Source organism: Marmota marmota, unplaced genomic scaffold (genome assembly GCF_001458135.2).
Source record: "Marmota marmota marmota unplaced genomic scaffold, marMar, whole genome shotgun sequence".
NCBI lineage: Eukaryota > Metazoa > Chordata > Mammalia > Rodentia > Sciuridae > Marmota > Marmota marmota.
In genome coordinates, this window is record NW_025999990.1 from 19,841,382 (window position 1) to 19,856,185 (window position 14,804).

The 14,804-nt window shown below is 37.5% G+C and overlaps 1 protein-coding gene across 5 annotated transcripts in view; it reads left to right on the forward strand.

Annotated features, from left to right (window-relative positions):
- Smad2 (SMAD family member 2) overlaps nt 1-8,895 on the forward strand; it is a 92,649-nt gene extending 83,754 nt beyond the window's left edge. For all 5 annotated transcript variants that reach the window (XM_015482397.2, XM_048806264.1, XM_048806262.1 and 2 more), the window contains one exon: nt 227-8,895. In XM_015482397.2, the coding sequence (XP_015337883.1) occupies nt 227-350 (124 nt within the window). In that variant the 3' untranslated portion in view covers nt 351-8,895. The remainder of the gene's footprint in view (nt 1-226) is intronic.
- The last annotated feature ends 5,909 nt before the right edge of the window (nt 8,896-14,804 follow it).

Sequence of the window (14,804 nt, forward strand, 5' to 3'; positions counted from 1 at the left end):
GGGCATGTCATGGGTGGGGACAGGGTCTCATTATGTTGCCCAGGTTGGTCTTAAGTCCTGGGTTTAAGTGACCACACCCACTTCAGCTTTCTGGGACTATAAGTGTGTACCACCATACCTGGCTAATACAGCATTTAAATTTCTCTGAATTCTTAATGCAGATTCCTAAATATAGCCATGTTGTTCTCTTAATTTCATGATTATTTTCTTGTATTCTTTCAAACAGAAGACAGACGGTAACAAGTACTCCTTGCTGGATTGAACTTCATCTGAATGGACCTCTACAGTGGTTGGACAAAGTATTAACTCAGATGGGATCCCCTTCAGTGCGTTGCTCAAGCATGTCATAAAGCTCATCACCAACTGAGTCCCATCAAAAGACTTAATGTAACAACTCTTCTGTCATAGTATTTGTGTATGGTCCCGATGGACTGTTTGCTATCCAAAAATTCCAGAGAGAAAACAGCACTTGAGGTCTCATCAGTTAAAGCACCTTGTGGAAATCTGTTTCCTATATTTGAATATTAGATGGGAAAATTAGTGTCTAGAAGTGTCTTCCCATTAAGGGGGAAAAGAAGATTTAAAGACTTAATGGTATCTTGTTGGGCATAAGACTGAGTGTCCCAAAGGTTTATTAATAACAGTAGTAGTTATGTGTACAGGTAATGTATCATGACCCAGTATCGCAGTATTGTGCCGTTTATATACATTTTAGTTTGCATAAATGAGGTGTGTGTGTGTGCTGCTTCATGATCTAGGCAAGCCTTTATAAAGTTACAGTACCTAATCTGTTATTCCCACTTCTCCGTTATTTTTGTGTCTTTTTTAATATATAATATATATCAAGATTTTCAAATTATCATCTAGAAGCAGATTTTCCTCGTGGAAAAACTAATTTTTCTGCCTTTTACCAAAAATAAACTCTTGGGGGAAGAAAAGTGGATTAACTTTTGAAATCCATGATTTTAATGTGTTCAGTGGGGCTTAACAGTCATTCTTTTTATGTTTGTTTATTTTCTGCTAAATCTCATTATAAGGAAACCATACTGAAAACCTTTCCAAGCCTCTTTTCTTCATCCCACTTTTGTTCTGATACCAAAACAGTGCAGCGTGACATCATTGCCAATTGTGCTGACACTGCTGGCACCAGTTAATTCTGGGTCCAGTAAAAGTTCATGCAGAGTAAGTTCCCTTGTCTTAGAACCAGATTTCAACAGATAATAATTGACTTGTGTAACCTATCAGTGTATTGATTTAACCTTCCGTATTCTCATAACGAATGCACAAGTGGCAGTATAATTGTTTTCAGGGATATGCTAGAATTACTTCAGTATATTTATCCTTTTTAAAGCCAATCTATAAATATAAATACCATTTTTTAAAAGGTATTTTAAAATATTTCAGCAGCAGGCCTTCTGCTCTTTGATTTAAGTAGCTTCATTTGACTTACTTACCAGATTGTATTATGAAATGGACCTTTTATAAATGTAATTGCTTCTGCAAAAATACCTAGAAAAGTGATGCTGAGGTATGATCAGCAGTTAAGGGCCATCTGTTTTTAAAGTATGTTGTATTCAATTTATAAATTGAATGTTATTTTACATAATTACGAAGTCAGAATTTTTAAAATTGGGGGAGAAACTGTTTAGCAAGTTTTTTAGCTTATAATTACCTGCAGTCTGAGCTGATCTTAACTAATCCTGGGTATGTGGTTGACCATATTTTATGCTCTACAGTGAGAGGAGATTCCAGCAGCTCTGTTGGGAGTCCATTCTGCAGCAAGTTATTATTATGTCTAATGTTGACTCATTGCAATGTAGACATTTCTTCTTGTTTGCATCTTAATAGAAATGGAAAATACCACTCCTGATCCTTTTTTCGTAAATTTTCATATTTTTGAAGATAGATACCTTTGGTACTTGTTCTTTGAGACCATATTCACCTGTATGTACAGGTATCGTTTTCGATACTTTCAGCATTTGGTTGTTTTCTATTGGATACTCCCCCATTTTCCTATATATTTGTGTATATGTATGTGTTCATGTAAAATTTGCTATAGTAATTTTTTTACTCATTCAACAAATATTTATTGTTCACCTGTTATGTGCCAGGAACTTTCTTAGCCTTTGAGTAAAGGTGAACAAGACAGCTACAGTTCCTGCCTTTGCTGAGACAGCAGTTATTCTAACCTGTAATCATCCTGTGAAGGAGATAAACAGGGTACTGTGCTAGAGAATAACAGATGGGATGCTTCAGGTAGGACATCGGGAAGGCCTCTAAGGAAGTGATGTTCAAGCTAACACCTGACCTAGAAGGACCAAACCATGTGAAGAATCAAGGGAGATAAGCACTCCTGGTGAAGAGAATACCATCAAGTGCAAAGGCTCATTCTAAAGGAGACTCACTCTTAGGTGTTAATTCTTTATACAGAAACCTCTACACAAATCCAAACTTGAAGATCAGAATGGTTCTACAGTTTATAATATGGTGAAGGTGGCCTTATTTTGTGATCGACTGCTTTGTGTCATTATCACTTACATCTTCTTTCTCAAATCTTGCTATAAAAATCTTGTTTGCACCAGGTCAATACCACTTAATCCACCAATGCTTTCTTTGTAATTTTTCACCAACATAGTGACCTGCTGCTTGTTTCCAGACTTCCAACTGCCAGCTAATTATTACTTTGGCCTATCTTGTGATTAGAGTAAATGTCCCAGTTATTAACCACTGTCAGGCCTGCTGGAGGTAATCTGTGGAGCGTCTATCCTTTTGGGAAGTTTTTACATGCAGGAGGACTAATGTTAGGCAACAGATCTGGAAGCTGAGAACAACTTTGAATGTGGTAGACGGTCCTGGCAGTTGATCTTGCATTGATGTGTAGTAAAATGAAGTAGTGCCAACTATGGCATTTCAATAGTGGGGCACATCTCCATATTTCAGGTGGGATTTTTTTCTGTACAGCATGGAACTGGGACTGAACTCTGGAGACACCTATTGTATTGAGCAGTTATACTATTGAGCATTCAACTTAAGCACAGTGCTTTCTTTTGTATGAATGTTTAATGATCATATTTGCTTTTTAATGAGATACTGATTTTTGCATTATATTTTTTCTACTGTGGCCTAATTTTTGTTCCTTTTTTCTTTCCTTTATAGAGATGGTTTTTATTCCAAATGATAGGGTCTCCTCTCTTTTGAATTGTCCTTATTTAATCAGCAATATTATTTAGAATTTATTCTCCATGGTACTGGTGGTATCTGCACTGTAACACCCTGGGAACTAGATCGCCATGCTGCTAACCCAGTTCTAAAATGAGTTGGGATTTTCCCAGCAGCTCCACAAAGACGCTGTGAGGCTGGCTTAGGGTGTAGAGGCTAATGCTGTTCCCACTGACTTTGGTTCAATCAGTGGCAGCTTATTTTATATTGGAGTTCTGTCTGATATTTCAAAAAAGAGTTTGATTGCTTTTTTAAGAATAAAATTTGAAAAGTCTTTATACCCAAGTTAGAAAATAAATCTGGATTTGGGCCAGTCTTTTGGAATACCACTGAATTGTGCTCTTTCATCCTGTTTAAAGAAGCTTTCCTGGTAAGGTCTGAACTATTCCAATTATAGTATACATTCAGTCAGTGAACACTTATTGATACCTATGTTTATCCAGCCACTGTGACAGATATTGAATAATAAAAAGATGACTAGGATATGGTTCTGGCCTCCAATGGGGCTTAATGTGTGGGGCTTAGTTGCTCTCAGACCTGTCACTTTGCCAGAAAAAAATCTGCCTGATTTTTCTTAAATGCTAAGTATTCCATTTATGTACTCTTACTCTGTATTCTGAGTCCATATTTGCAAATTATTTAATATCTAGTTATATTTTTTACCTTAAACCATATGCTATTTTATTTGATCCATCTTTGAACATCTTCAAATTTTCTCCTTTGTTAAAATTATTTTAATTTCACTTTATTTATACCTTTGTTGTAAGTTTTGGTTAAGACTAAGACTTTGAAAGTGAAAAACAATCAGTCTAGTCTCTTGCTGGTTGAAATCAAATAAAAGAAAGTATATACCCAGTTGATTTTCTACCTCTTCCAAAAACTGCCCATATAGACCTTGAAAATCTATCATTTTAAAAAATTACTAAATAGTTTGAGCATTTATTCTGTATTAGGCATCCTTTTGACCTTATAGATATAAAGTAACATAAGACAATCTTCACTGTACTTAAAATTTATCTTTATGTACAGTCTTTGGTTTAAAGATGAACATTCCTATTTGTCCCCTTCTGAGCCATCTCCCCAAGTATCCCCCCCTGCCACCCCAGTGCTGGGGAGAGACCCAGGGCCTTTTGCACACTAGGTAAGCACTCTACCACTGAGCCCCAGCCTCCAGAGTATCTCTAGATAACTCACTAATCCATGGGTATAAGCAACCAGGGATCTTTCCTCTTAACTCTGATCTAAGGCATTGATGTTTGAATCAATCAAATTATTGCCCATTTTCTTCATATGCTTTACTTTGCTAAATCCTTTATATTCCTCAACTGAATTTTATTTTTCTTACCCTCTGACAACATGTATCCAAGTGGTACTTGCTGATTGTTCTTTCCCCTGTCAATTTGCATTTTATCTGCAGAATCAGAATGTCTCTCTCCTTTGAATTTTACTGTAATCCAGAAAAGGAGGGTGCTTTCATATGCTGTCTTCATTTTTTTTTAAACCAAGAATGTTAGTACTAAAATTGGTACACTGCTTTAATCTTATAAATGACTCTGAAATTCTGTCCAGTTAAATGCCTTTGTGACTGTCAAGTAGCAAATTATCAGATTCTATTTTAAGTTATATTTAAGATTATGGACTTTTCTGCCCCTTGCAGCCAGTAATTTCCCTTTCATACCAGCCTTCTTCTATCTCAGAGCACTGGATTGTTGTTATTTAGTACGGATCAGGAAGACAATGGTGTGTGGTCTCCAGAGAGTCAGAATCCTGCTATTGAGTTCCATCTCTACCTTCCTATTCAAGTTTTCATGAATATTCTGTTTGGACTACCTTTTGTGTGCTGGGATTAAGGGGCAAATTATCTTTTGGGAGTACAATTGCTGAGTTTTGAGCCTCAACAGCTGGGAAATGTGAGCTATACTAGTCTTGTGACTGCCTTTATAATAAGAACTTCTCTCAAGTGTTCATGTAATTTCTTGAGTAGGGAGTGTTCTATCTTGGATATTATAGCTACCTTTGCATTATAGCAGAACTGCCTCACACTTTTTAGTAGGAAGTAAAGCATACAAATTTAAATACACATACACTCATAGAAAAATTATCAGTTGGGGTCATTTTAACAATGATGTGTGATTCACTGTTTAAATCTCAGATCCCAGGAAAAAGTTCTTCACTTGCTTGTAGACATTTTTGTTCCATGGATGAACCATCAGTGTAATTTTCATTAGCATAATTAGAGGTGGGAGTCAGGCCATACTGAGGATTGAACCCCGGAGTGTTGTACCACTGAGAGACGTTCCCAGCTCTTTTATTGACACCGAGTCTTGCTAACTTGCTGAAGCTGACCTTGAACTTGAAATCCTGCTGCCTTAGCCTCCTGAGGTGCTGGCATTGCAGGCCCATACCACCATACCTTCCAAAGTCCTAATTTGGCAGCTTAGCACGTCATTTTTTGGGCAGCTTGACAACAGTAATAAATGGAATTCATTAATGTCAAATAAAGCTTTGTCATATACCCCTTCACCAAGTTATTATACATCCAGTAGTCTCTGGAATGTACGGACCTAGTATTAACTTTTTTGTTAAGTTGCTCCCCACTTAGTTCCTTTCTGTCCCCTTTAAATTGCTGCTTGAACTGGGCATGGTGGCGCACACCTGTAATCCCAGTGGCTCGGGAGGCTAAGGCAGGAGGATGGCGAGTTCAAAGCCAGCCTCAGCAAAGCAACGCTCTGAGCAACCCAGTGAGAGACCCTGTGTCTAAATAAAATACAAAATAGGGCTAGGGATATGGCTCAGCAATCAAAAGATTGCTGCCTGAGATGCCTGGAAGGTACCACCACAAGGTAAAGACCTTCCGTATCTACTGATAGCTTGAAGGTGGTTCTGGCCTATTTTCTTAGCTGTATTCACAGAAATGGATTTTTGGATGTTTCTTGGGACTGTTCCTGACCAGAGAAGACCTGGCCAGGGTGTATTAACCCACATTAACATCAATATCAGTTGGCTTGCTGCCATGAGGTCCAGAATAGTACCAAAATTTCACTATTGAGATGTAAAGGATTCATTAACTCCACATGGAGGGCTTTGAGTTTTTTTTTTTTTTTAAATAAAATTTCAATAGGACATTATTCTATCTTTCAGAAAAATTAGAATTCTTTTCCAAACTTCCCAGTTTGCTCTTTTGGGATGGGAAACAGGGATTTGCTTTTATTTGTAATTAAAGATAAGTTATTAAACAACAAAATTCATAATATATTGATTTTTAAGGACAAAAGTAAAGTTTTAGAATTATAAAAATACTTAAATATTATATATTTTCCATTTCACAATTGACTATTCTTTCTCCCTGTGGCTTTTACATTTTTGGCTATTTTACAATGTTAGTCACTAGGTAACTTGCCATATTTCTAGTTCTATATTAAATTCTGCCCTTCACAGTGTTGTAGCAAAAAGTTGGTTCTTACCGTTTGTCTATAGGAACAAGAGTCTTACTTCTTCCAGTGAAATTTTCATTTTCCTCAGAAAATAGCCGTTTGTCTTTCTTATTCATATTGGATTGTTCAAGCTGAAAAGAAATTTGGGGAGAAAGGATAGGGTTCTTTCCTTGTAAATTTATGTCATTGCCTTAAGAATGTAGTCATTTTGTTGCTTTATATAACTCATATGCTCACAGACTACTTTAAATCAGGAGAAATAATTATATGTAGCAATTAAGTAACATGCATGCATTTTTAATCAAATATTTCTTGGCAAAATGCAGAATTCTGATTGGGCATTTTTTTTAGGCCACATTACCTCAGGCTTCATGTTTGCTTTTTTGATCCTGACTTTAAGGCATAAATATTTATGTGTCTTTATTGGTGATAGTGATGCTGTGACACTAAACATTTTGTGTAAGAGGTTAATACAAGAAAAACTGCAGAGATTAAGTTGAAAGCACTTCTGCAGTCTTTGAACTGCAGTCACAGCATTGTAGACAAAATAAAAATGTTCATATCTGAGTATATTTTTTGCAATTTCTCCCTGAGGCCAGATTTTCTGGTAGAGCACAGTTAAAAGTAACATAATTCTGGGTTTTTGGAAATACCCTGCAGTTGGCAGTCTTCTTTTCAATCTGTAAAGCAAGAATGTGGGCAATAGTTGGCACTGAATGTTTTCACCTAAAGAGTAAGAAAAGGCATACAGAACTGGATTATGCACTTAGCTCTGAAAAATCTAGAAAACATACAGTCAAATACTATATAACTGGACAAAGCCAGAAGAACCTTTGGAAGGTTTGTCTGGAAACAGTTTTCATGGGTGAATTTTGATTAAACTGCTCACTAAATTGGGTACTCACAAATGTTTTTATATTTCACATCATTAAGTAAGGCAATTCTGAACTTCTAACCTTTTAGTAAGTTTGAGGAACTAGCCATTTTAGCAAGTGAACTAAAAACATTTGGGGGGCTGATGTCCTTAAAAGTAGCCTTATACTTTGAGAAATTCTTAACTTTTTGTTAGTGATGTTAAGGGAGGTGTCCTTAGGGTGACCAGCTGCCCTCATGTGCCTGGACTGAGGGGTTTCCTGGATGCAGGACTCTCAGTACTAGAACTAGGCAAGACCCAGAAAGAGGTGACTACCTCAGGTGTTCCCGTGATGAACCCTTACTCCCTGACCTAGTTATGGTTGCTACTATGGTTGTCAATGTTTCTAATTCTAAGGTATGTATCCTCTAGGCACTTATTGTGAATGGAATAATAGCTAAAAGCACCAAAATGATGAGATAAGGGTGACCCAGGAATGGTAACTGGGTGAAAAGTGGTATATAGAGGGGACAACTAGACAGCCAAGTTCTTGAGAATATGTGTATATTCAGTACAAATCACGTTTCTTTCGGGGGTTAAATTTAATGTGAAATTTAAATTTTTCACAGTAAACAAAAACTTGCGTGTGGTTGTGGATTTCTCTCAGAGGGAATGTATGGCCTTTGATGCTCTGACCTCTCTTACATCTTGTAGTCTCCTCTCACGAAACCAGAATGTGGTATTTTATTTTTGGTGAATGTTGTGTATTGAAGTTATTAAACACCATCAGCAAATAACAGGTGAAGGATTGGGTGTCCTGGTTATAGACTGACCCATCTGCTCTCCAATCATAAGTCCTCCGACTCCTTAGGTGCTTCCCAGCTGAACTCTGAGCGTGTGAGCTGAGGTTTTCTGAGGCAGCATCACCGTGCTGCAGTACGATGGATGTGGACTCCTCTTGCTCCTCTCTACTAGTCCTTTGGCTGCATCCTCCGTGCACCGCAATGGAGACTTAAGTGTGTTCTTTGTAAGCTTTTCTCCTATGGTTGTCAGAAAATTGATGTGGTTCCTTTTTTTTTTTTTTTTTTAATTGAACAATGAGCTGAGGCTTTATTACATCTGGTTTTCAAGTTGAAATTGTGACATACTGATTTCCTTCCCCCGCCCACACCAAATATTTTAGTCTATTTAAAGTATTAAATAGTTCTGCTTAAGAAAACATTGCTTAAATGTCCTGTGATTTCTGGTCAATTTTTATATATATATTTGTGTGCAACTGTGTGTGCTTTCACTTTTTATGTTGTTTACTTTTACCTGTGTTAACAGTACTGTTGCCATTGAAAGGTGGACGGTTATCCTAGCATTAAAAAGAAAGCCATTTGAGTTGTTGACCATGTTATGGGACTGATTTTTAATGTTTTAATTGATTTTGGTTTAAAATGATCTTTTTACAAAGGGGATTACATTTTCGTATCCACTGCCTAAACTATATGAATACAAAATTGTTGTATGTACTTCGTATATGTATGCTCTTAAGAGTGGATCTTTTTTGTTTTTTAAATTCAGTGTTAACACAAAAAGACTGTCCCTTCTCTCTCTCAGGTAGGTACTGCTTTATATAAACAAACACCGCACACGCCACACAGCCCTAGTTATGCATTTTAGCTTATTTCATAGCTTGCTTGTGCCAAATGAGTGTTCTAATAGACAAGATCTAGTTGTACACAAATTAGAGGGTGAACTTTAAGTTTACTGTCAAAATACACTCAGCACAAGAAAAAAAGCGCAAATCCTGTTTTTCAAAGGCCCCATTGAAAAATAGTGGACATAATCTCATAACTAGTAATAAGATAATTGAAAAACTCAGGGAACTTTTTAGATCAGCTAGAATCTCTCGGTACTTTACAAGAGCTCAGGTTGTAAGTAGATGAGTGTTTTTCCGGTTAGCAGGCTGCTCCTTCAAATAATTTTAGACAAAACTTGCTTTAGGGTACAATGAAAAGGGGACCTCAGAAAACTAAAACACATTGTCCTGTTTGGCATTGAGCAGCCCAGAGATCAGCATAGTTTCATCAGTTTTTTATTTGCAAAAAAAAAAAAAAACCTAAGCAGGCTGAGTTCTAAAATTGCTGCAATAGGTCACTGTTAACAGTCCAAAAAGGCACTTTTCAACATTGAGCTACAACATCCCTTCAGTTAACAGACAACTGGAGATCCTTCTTTACTGTTTCCTTATTCTGGAAGCGCGTCTGCTAGGTGTCCTTCTTTGGGGACACTGGTTACCTGCAGTGGGAGACGAATGACCCTGGTGTCTTACCATCCCACATGCTCATCAAGTGGCTGAAGAGTAGGGGACGACAACTAAGGTCTTTCTTCGGCAGTTTCCCTACTTGGTATGTCTTTTTCCCCCTATTTGCTTCCCAGTAATTTGAAAGCCTTTGGTGTGGGAAGCAGGCATAATTTCAAATTGATGGAATCCAGTATCATTTTAACACCAGGTATGTCCAGGAGCCAAAGACTGTTCATCTACTATTCAAAAGCATGTTTTCACCACATACTTGTTCACTTTTCTTTTTGAGCTACTTGTCCTTTTCATCACAATATCCAATGAGACCAATCTAAAAACTAGAAACAGTATAAGACACGGAATAAAAATGGAGATGTCACACACAATGAAAATTCTGCAGCTGCAATGAGTAGGTATTTAAACACTTGGAGAATCAGTTTAAACTGATAGTTTTATTCATAAAGTCAACCACATTAATAGAAGGCAAGAACACTGAATCAGAGGAACAAGTTCAAGGAGAAGTCAGCAATGGGCCAAGTGTGCTTCTTGGAGAGTTTCCCAAAAGTAGACTCTTACTCTGCTCCGGGTTAAGCTGCATTATCTTACTGGTTATAGCATAAATGGAATTTGACAGATTTGTTTGCCAGTTTTTACCATGTGTCTTCAGTGGTTAATATTGGCTGTCTCTGCCTTTCTTAATGCTATGTGGTAATAAGACTACTGTAAAATTTAAGTAGTTTAGGGAAGAGATGTGATTAGAGGAAGGAGAAGGTGCTTCTGAACAATGTAGTCCAGGAAGAACATGGACAAAGTAAGTTAAGTATACAAGGATGCATTCAGTTTGGAGGTATGGAGAGGACTTTCTGAAGTGGTCAAAAAGATTTTGGAGCAACTCTTGATTTTAGGAATGAAGGTGCATGAAAAACAGACATAACTGAACTATGGTGAACAGAAAACTGACTACCACAAGCCAAGCAGATGCTACTGTTAAACCCACTTAGAGTAAAGCTAGAAAGTGGGAGGTAAATGCTGTAGATTGTTGCAAAACCCAAGGTACAATCTACAGTGAGATTGGTTTCCTGAACATTCAGTTGGCAGCAATGGTGAGAGTGCCAGCCATGACCTAGGCGAGGATGGCGGGGAGGGTAGGGAAGGTGTGACCTGCAGCATACTGGACTCTATATAACAGCTGAAGTTTGTTCATCTAAAAAACCTCCTGAAATTTTAAGCAGAGTGGTCATTCTGATAGTAGCAAATCTTCAGAGGCTGCAGCAGCTGCCCAATATGGATTCTGTATTGAGACCACCCATCTTGAACTACACTGGCAATTCACTTACTCTGATTTTAAATCTTAAGGTTCTTTGCATGAGAGATCTATATTGACTCTTGTTATTGGCAGTATTTGATCACATCAGTGCCATGTAAATAACATTTTAATATAAGTGATTGCTCACTTTTAAATGGTTGTATTTTTAAAATATTGTTTGGTTGCGGTGGTACAAATGTAGATTTAAACAAGCCTCGTTTACCATCTGGAATAAAGTATTTTATAGGAATGTCTAGGTTGCCCTTTTATATTAAAAAAGCAGATTAGTGTCTTTGTTTTACCCAAGAACCACAAACTACTTCATTCCAACTTTTAAATTAAGATCTTGAATAATGTGGTATACCCGCATTTTAAGAACATACTTAGTCAATCACAAACACATTTTCTAAGGAACTGAATTTTATAGAGATAATTGAATGCTTTCATCTGTAACAGAATTAGTGGCCTGCAAAGCACTGTGGTTTCTTGCTCTGCCCTGAAGTTGTTAAAGGAAGTATTTTCTGCAAAAAGCTACACGCATAAAGGAAGTAAGAGGCAAAGGGGACATTTTTTTTTTTTAATTCTAAAATGAAAACCCCAGGTAAGTGTGACACTGTAAAAGTTTAACCTTTTTACTAAAGCATTAATTTCCTGATTTTTATTCCAATAACCAGATACTTAAAATCAAATGTACTTAATAAAGTATAGCTAGATTTGGCAGATTTTGTTGTTCAGAGTTTCTAACAGTTTCTTTGTAAGATATGGCACAATTTTTATTTGCCAAAATGTCAACTTATGTCTCTCCCCTGTTTTCTAGTCTACTCCTAACCTCCTGCAATTAAACCTTTAGAAAACTCCCTTATCTTAGGATACTGAATTGATTTGTTTCTATATTTTTAAGAACTGAACTTTCAAAGAGAGCCGGTATTTCACCACATAACCCTTGCCACAGCATTAACATCCATTCACTAGCATGCATCCTAGTATGGCACCAAAGACAGTTAAGTAATAAATGATTTTAAGTAATATCAACACATTTTTAAATAAAAGCTTCACATAATGAGTAGTACCCCACTTTTTTGCCCAAAATAAATAAATGAATTTGGCATAAAACCTGGATTATGCAGTGAAATTCAATACCCAAGAATCTGCCTTGCTTTCATTTTTTTAGTTATAGGTGGACACGATCTTTTATTTTTTTTTGTGGTTCTGAGGATCAAACCCAGTGCCTCACACATGCTAGGCGAGTGCTCTACCTCAGCCCCAGCCCCTTGCTTTCATTTTTTATTTTTTATTTTATTTTTTTTTAAAGAGAGAGAGAGAATTTTAATATTTATTTTTTAGTTATCGGCGGACACAACATCTTTGTATGTAGTGCTGAGGATCGAACCCGGGCCGCACGCATGCCAGGCGAGCGCGCTACCGCTTGAGCCACATCCCCAGCCCCATCATTTTTTAAAGATTATTCTTAAACAAGAATGATGTATCCATCATCTTCCATTTTATATCTGTTATACAGTATGCTTTCTTTTCTAACCTGTATTGCCACCAAGGAATAGTCTTTAGATTCACAATTTATATATAATCTGTGATTGGCTAGAAGGGGTTTCGAACTTAAAATCATTTAAACTTGGAAGTGGAGGAGGACTTGGTTTTGTGACGTGTTTCTCAACAGGAAAAAAATACCTTAAAAGCTATTTAACCAAGAGTGATAAGGATAGAAAGCTTGAATAAAACAGCACTGTAACTCAATTGCCTTCTTTAAACAAACTTTTTTCACTATTCAGTGATGTGGACAGAATAACATCCTACTAGCTTTAAGCTTTGGTTATCATTTCTGATGTAATGGAAAATACAATTGGACTCAGAGGTCTAGGGGCTTGGACCCTGATTATGCCCATTTGTGTGACTTTGGATAAATCATTTCATCAGTCAGCTTCAAAGTGCCTCATTTTCTCAAATTCTCCAAAATGAGGAAATTAATTTTCAGGGTGGTTAAGAAAATAGAATCAGAGTACTTGAGAGCCTTCAGCACAAAGGAGATGCTCAGTATTAGATGGCTGCAGTCTACAAAATAATAGGAGATTACCACGTTCTTTACTAACAAATGCTCTCAGAAAAGTTGCAAAATAGATTTCAAACTCAGAGATGTCAAATTAAGACCTAATAGGGCAGTTGTCTAATGCCACAAAAGTAATGCAGAAAAACCACAAAAAACACAAAGGGACAATGTTTATTGAGCAATAATGTTTAGTTTCCAAGGTCAACCACTGATTGCAGCTGGGTGTATCCAGGGCGGTTCTAGTCTTGCCTGGCTCTCTGGGGAGTTGGCCTACACTGGAGAGAGAACATTTTTCCAGGGACTTTTTTCCCTGCATCACACTAACCCAGTATTTTCATGAAGGTGGCAACGAGCAACAACCATGCCTGGTCCCACAGTTCCTTTCAAATCTGCTTGCTTCATGCTGACCAGCATGCACCAGAAGCAGAGCCACATGGCTAGGCACAGTGGAGAGCCCCGGAGTTAAGCAGATGGGGAGGACACCAGGAGGATGAAATGTTGGCACCTTGGGTGAATCCACCTGCCATGCCCTTGCTTTGTGTTGAGAGGTAACTCTTTACCAGCAAAGAAGAAGATGGGGAGCGACCCAAGAGATTGCAAGCTGGATCTATGGAGAGTGGCCACTTGATTCAGTGTATTTACCTCATAGAGCATTGAGTAGATGCGTATTTTAACATATCCAGCAAAGGAGATAAAACCAAAGCAGTATGTTTTCTGTTGAAAGGTCCCTGTAATGTTATCGATGGGTGTTGATGACCTCTGAGTTCTAAGCCTGGCCTCTACAGAATTAGGTTATGCCTCATAACCAAGGTAGGAAGAATGAGTCATTCATAGAAACTTCTTCACGATAAACACATTTTTACCCCTTCCAAAACCTTTCTGGGATTTCTTAAATGCAAGATGCTGTCTCCCTGCTTTACTTCACTAGCCCCTTTGAGAAGTGAGGTGTGCTTTAGGCAGCTCGACCCACAATGTTTTGGCCAATAATTTGACTGATCTAGATATATTCTGACTCTGACATTGAATTTTTTTTAAGTCCACAATTATCTGTATCCTGTTTCTGTGTTACCAGTATCAAAAATGCCTAGAGAGTCAAAGCAGTGCTTCTGAGGAGGTACAGATATATAAGAACTCACTCTGGTGAGACTTTTCAGGCGCTTGGTGGAGCTATGGTGTGGAATCACCCCGCATCCTTTAGCAGACTTCAGAGGACTGAGCACCATTCTTGGGTGTAGGTTTAAATGGGCTTCCCTGCTCCCCTACTCATCTTGCATGGAGGTACAAATTCTGATAATCACATTCCTGTAAATACACAAAAATATTCTGTGGTGTTTCACCAGCAGCCATTGGATGGGACATTTTTTATAAACTTTTTTTATGGTTCCGAACTTTCTAATACACCCATTATTTTTGTGAAATGTAAAAGCACCAAAAAAAAAAAAAAATCACCTAGATTCCAACAGCCAGAGAAAATCACTGTTTGTTTTCTTTACTTTAAATATATCTGTATATCCAATTGAAAATGTTTGAGGCTTCCCTTCCAGCACAATCAGACAAAGTTTTTACAAATCGGGGCTGGAGTTGTGGCTCAAAGATAGAGCGCTTTCCTTGCACATGTGAGGCACTGGGTTCCATCCTTAGCA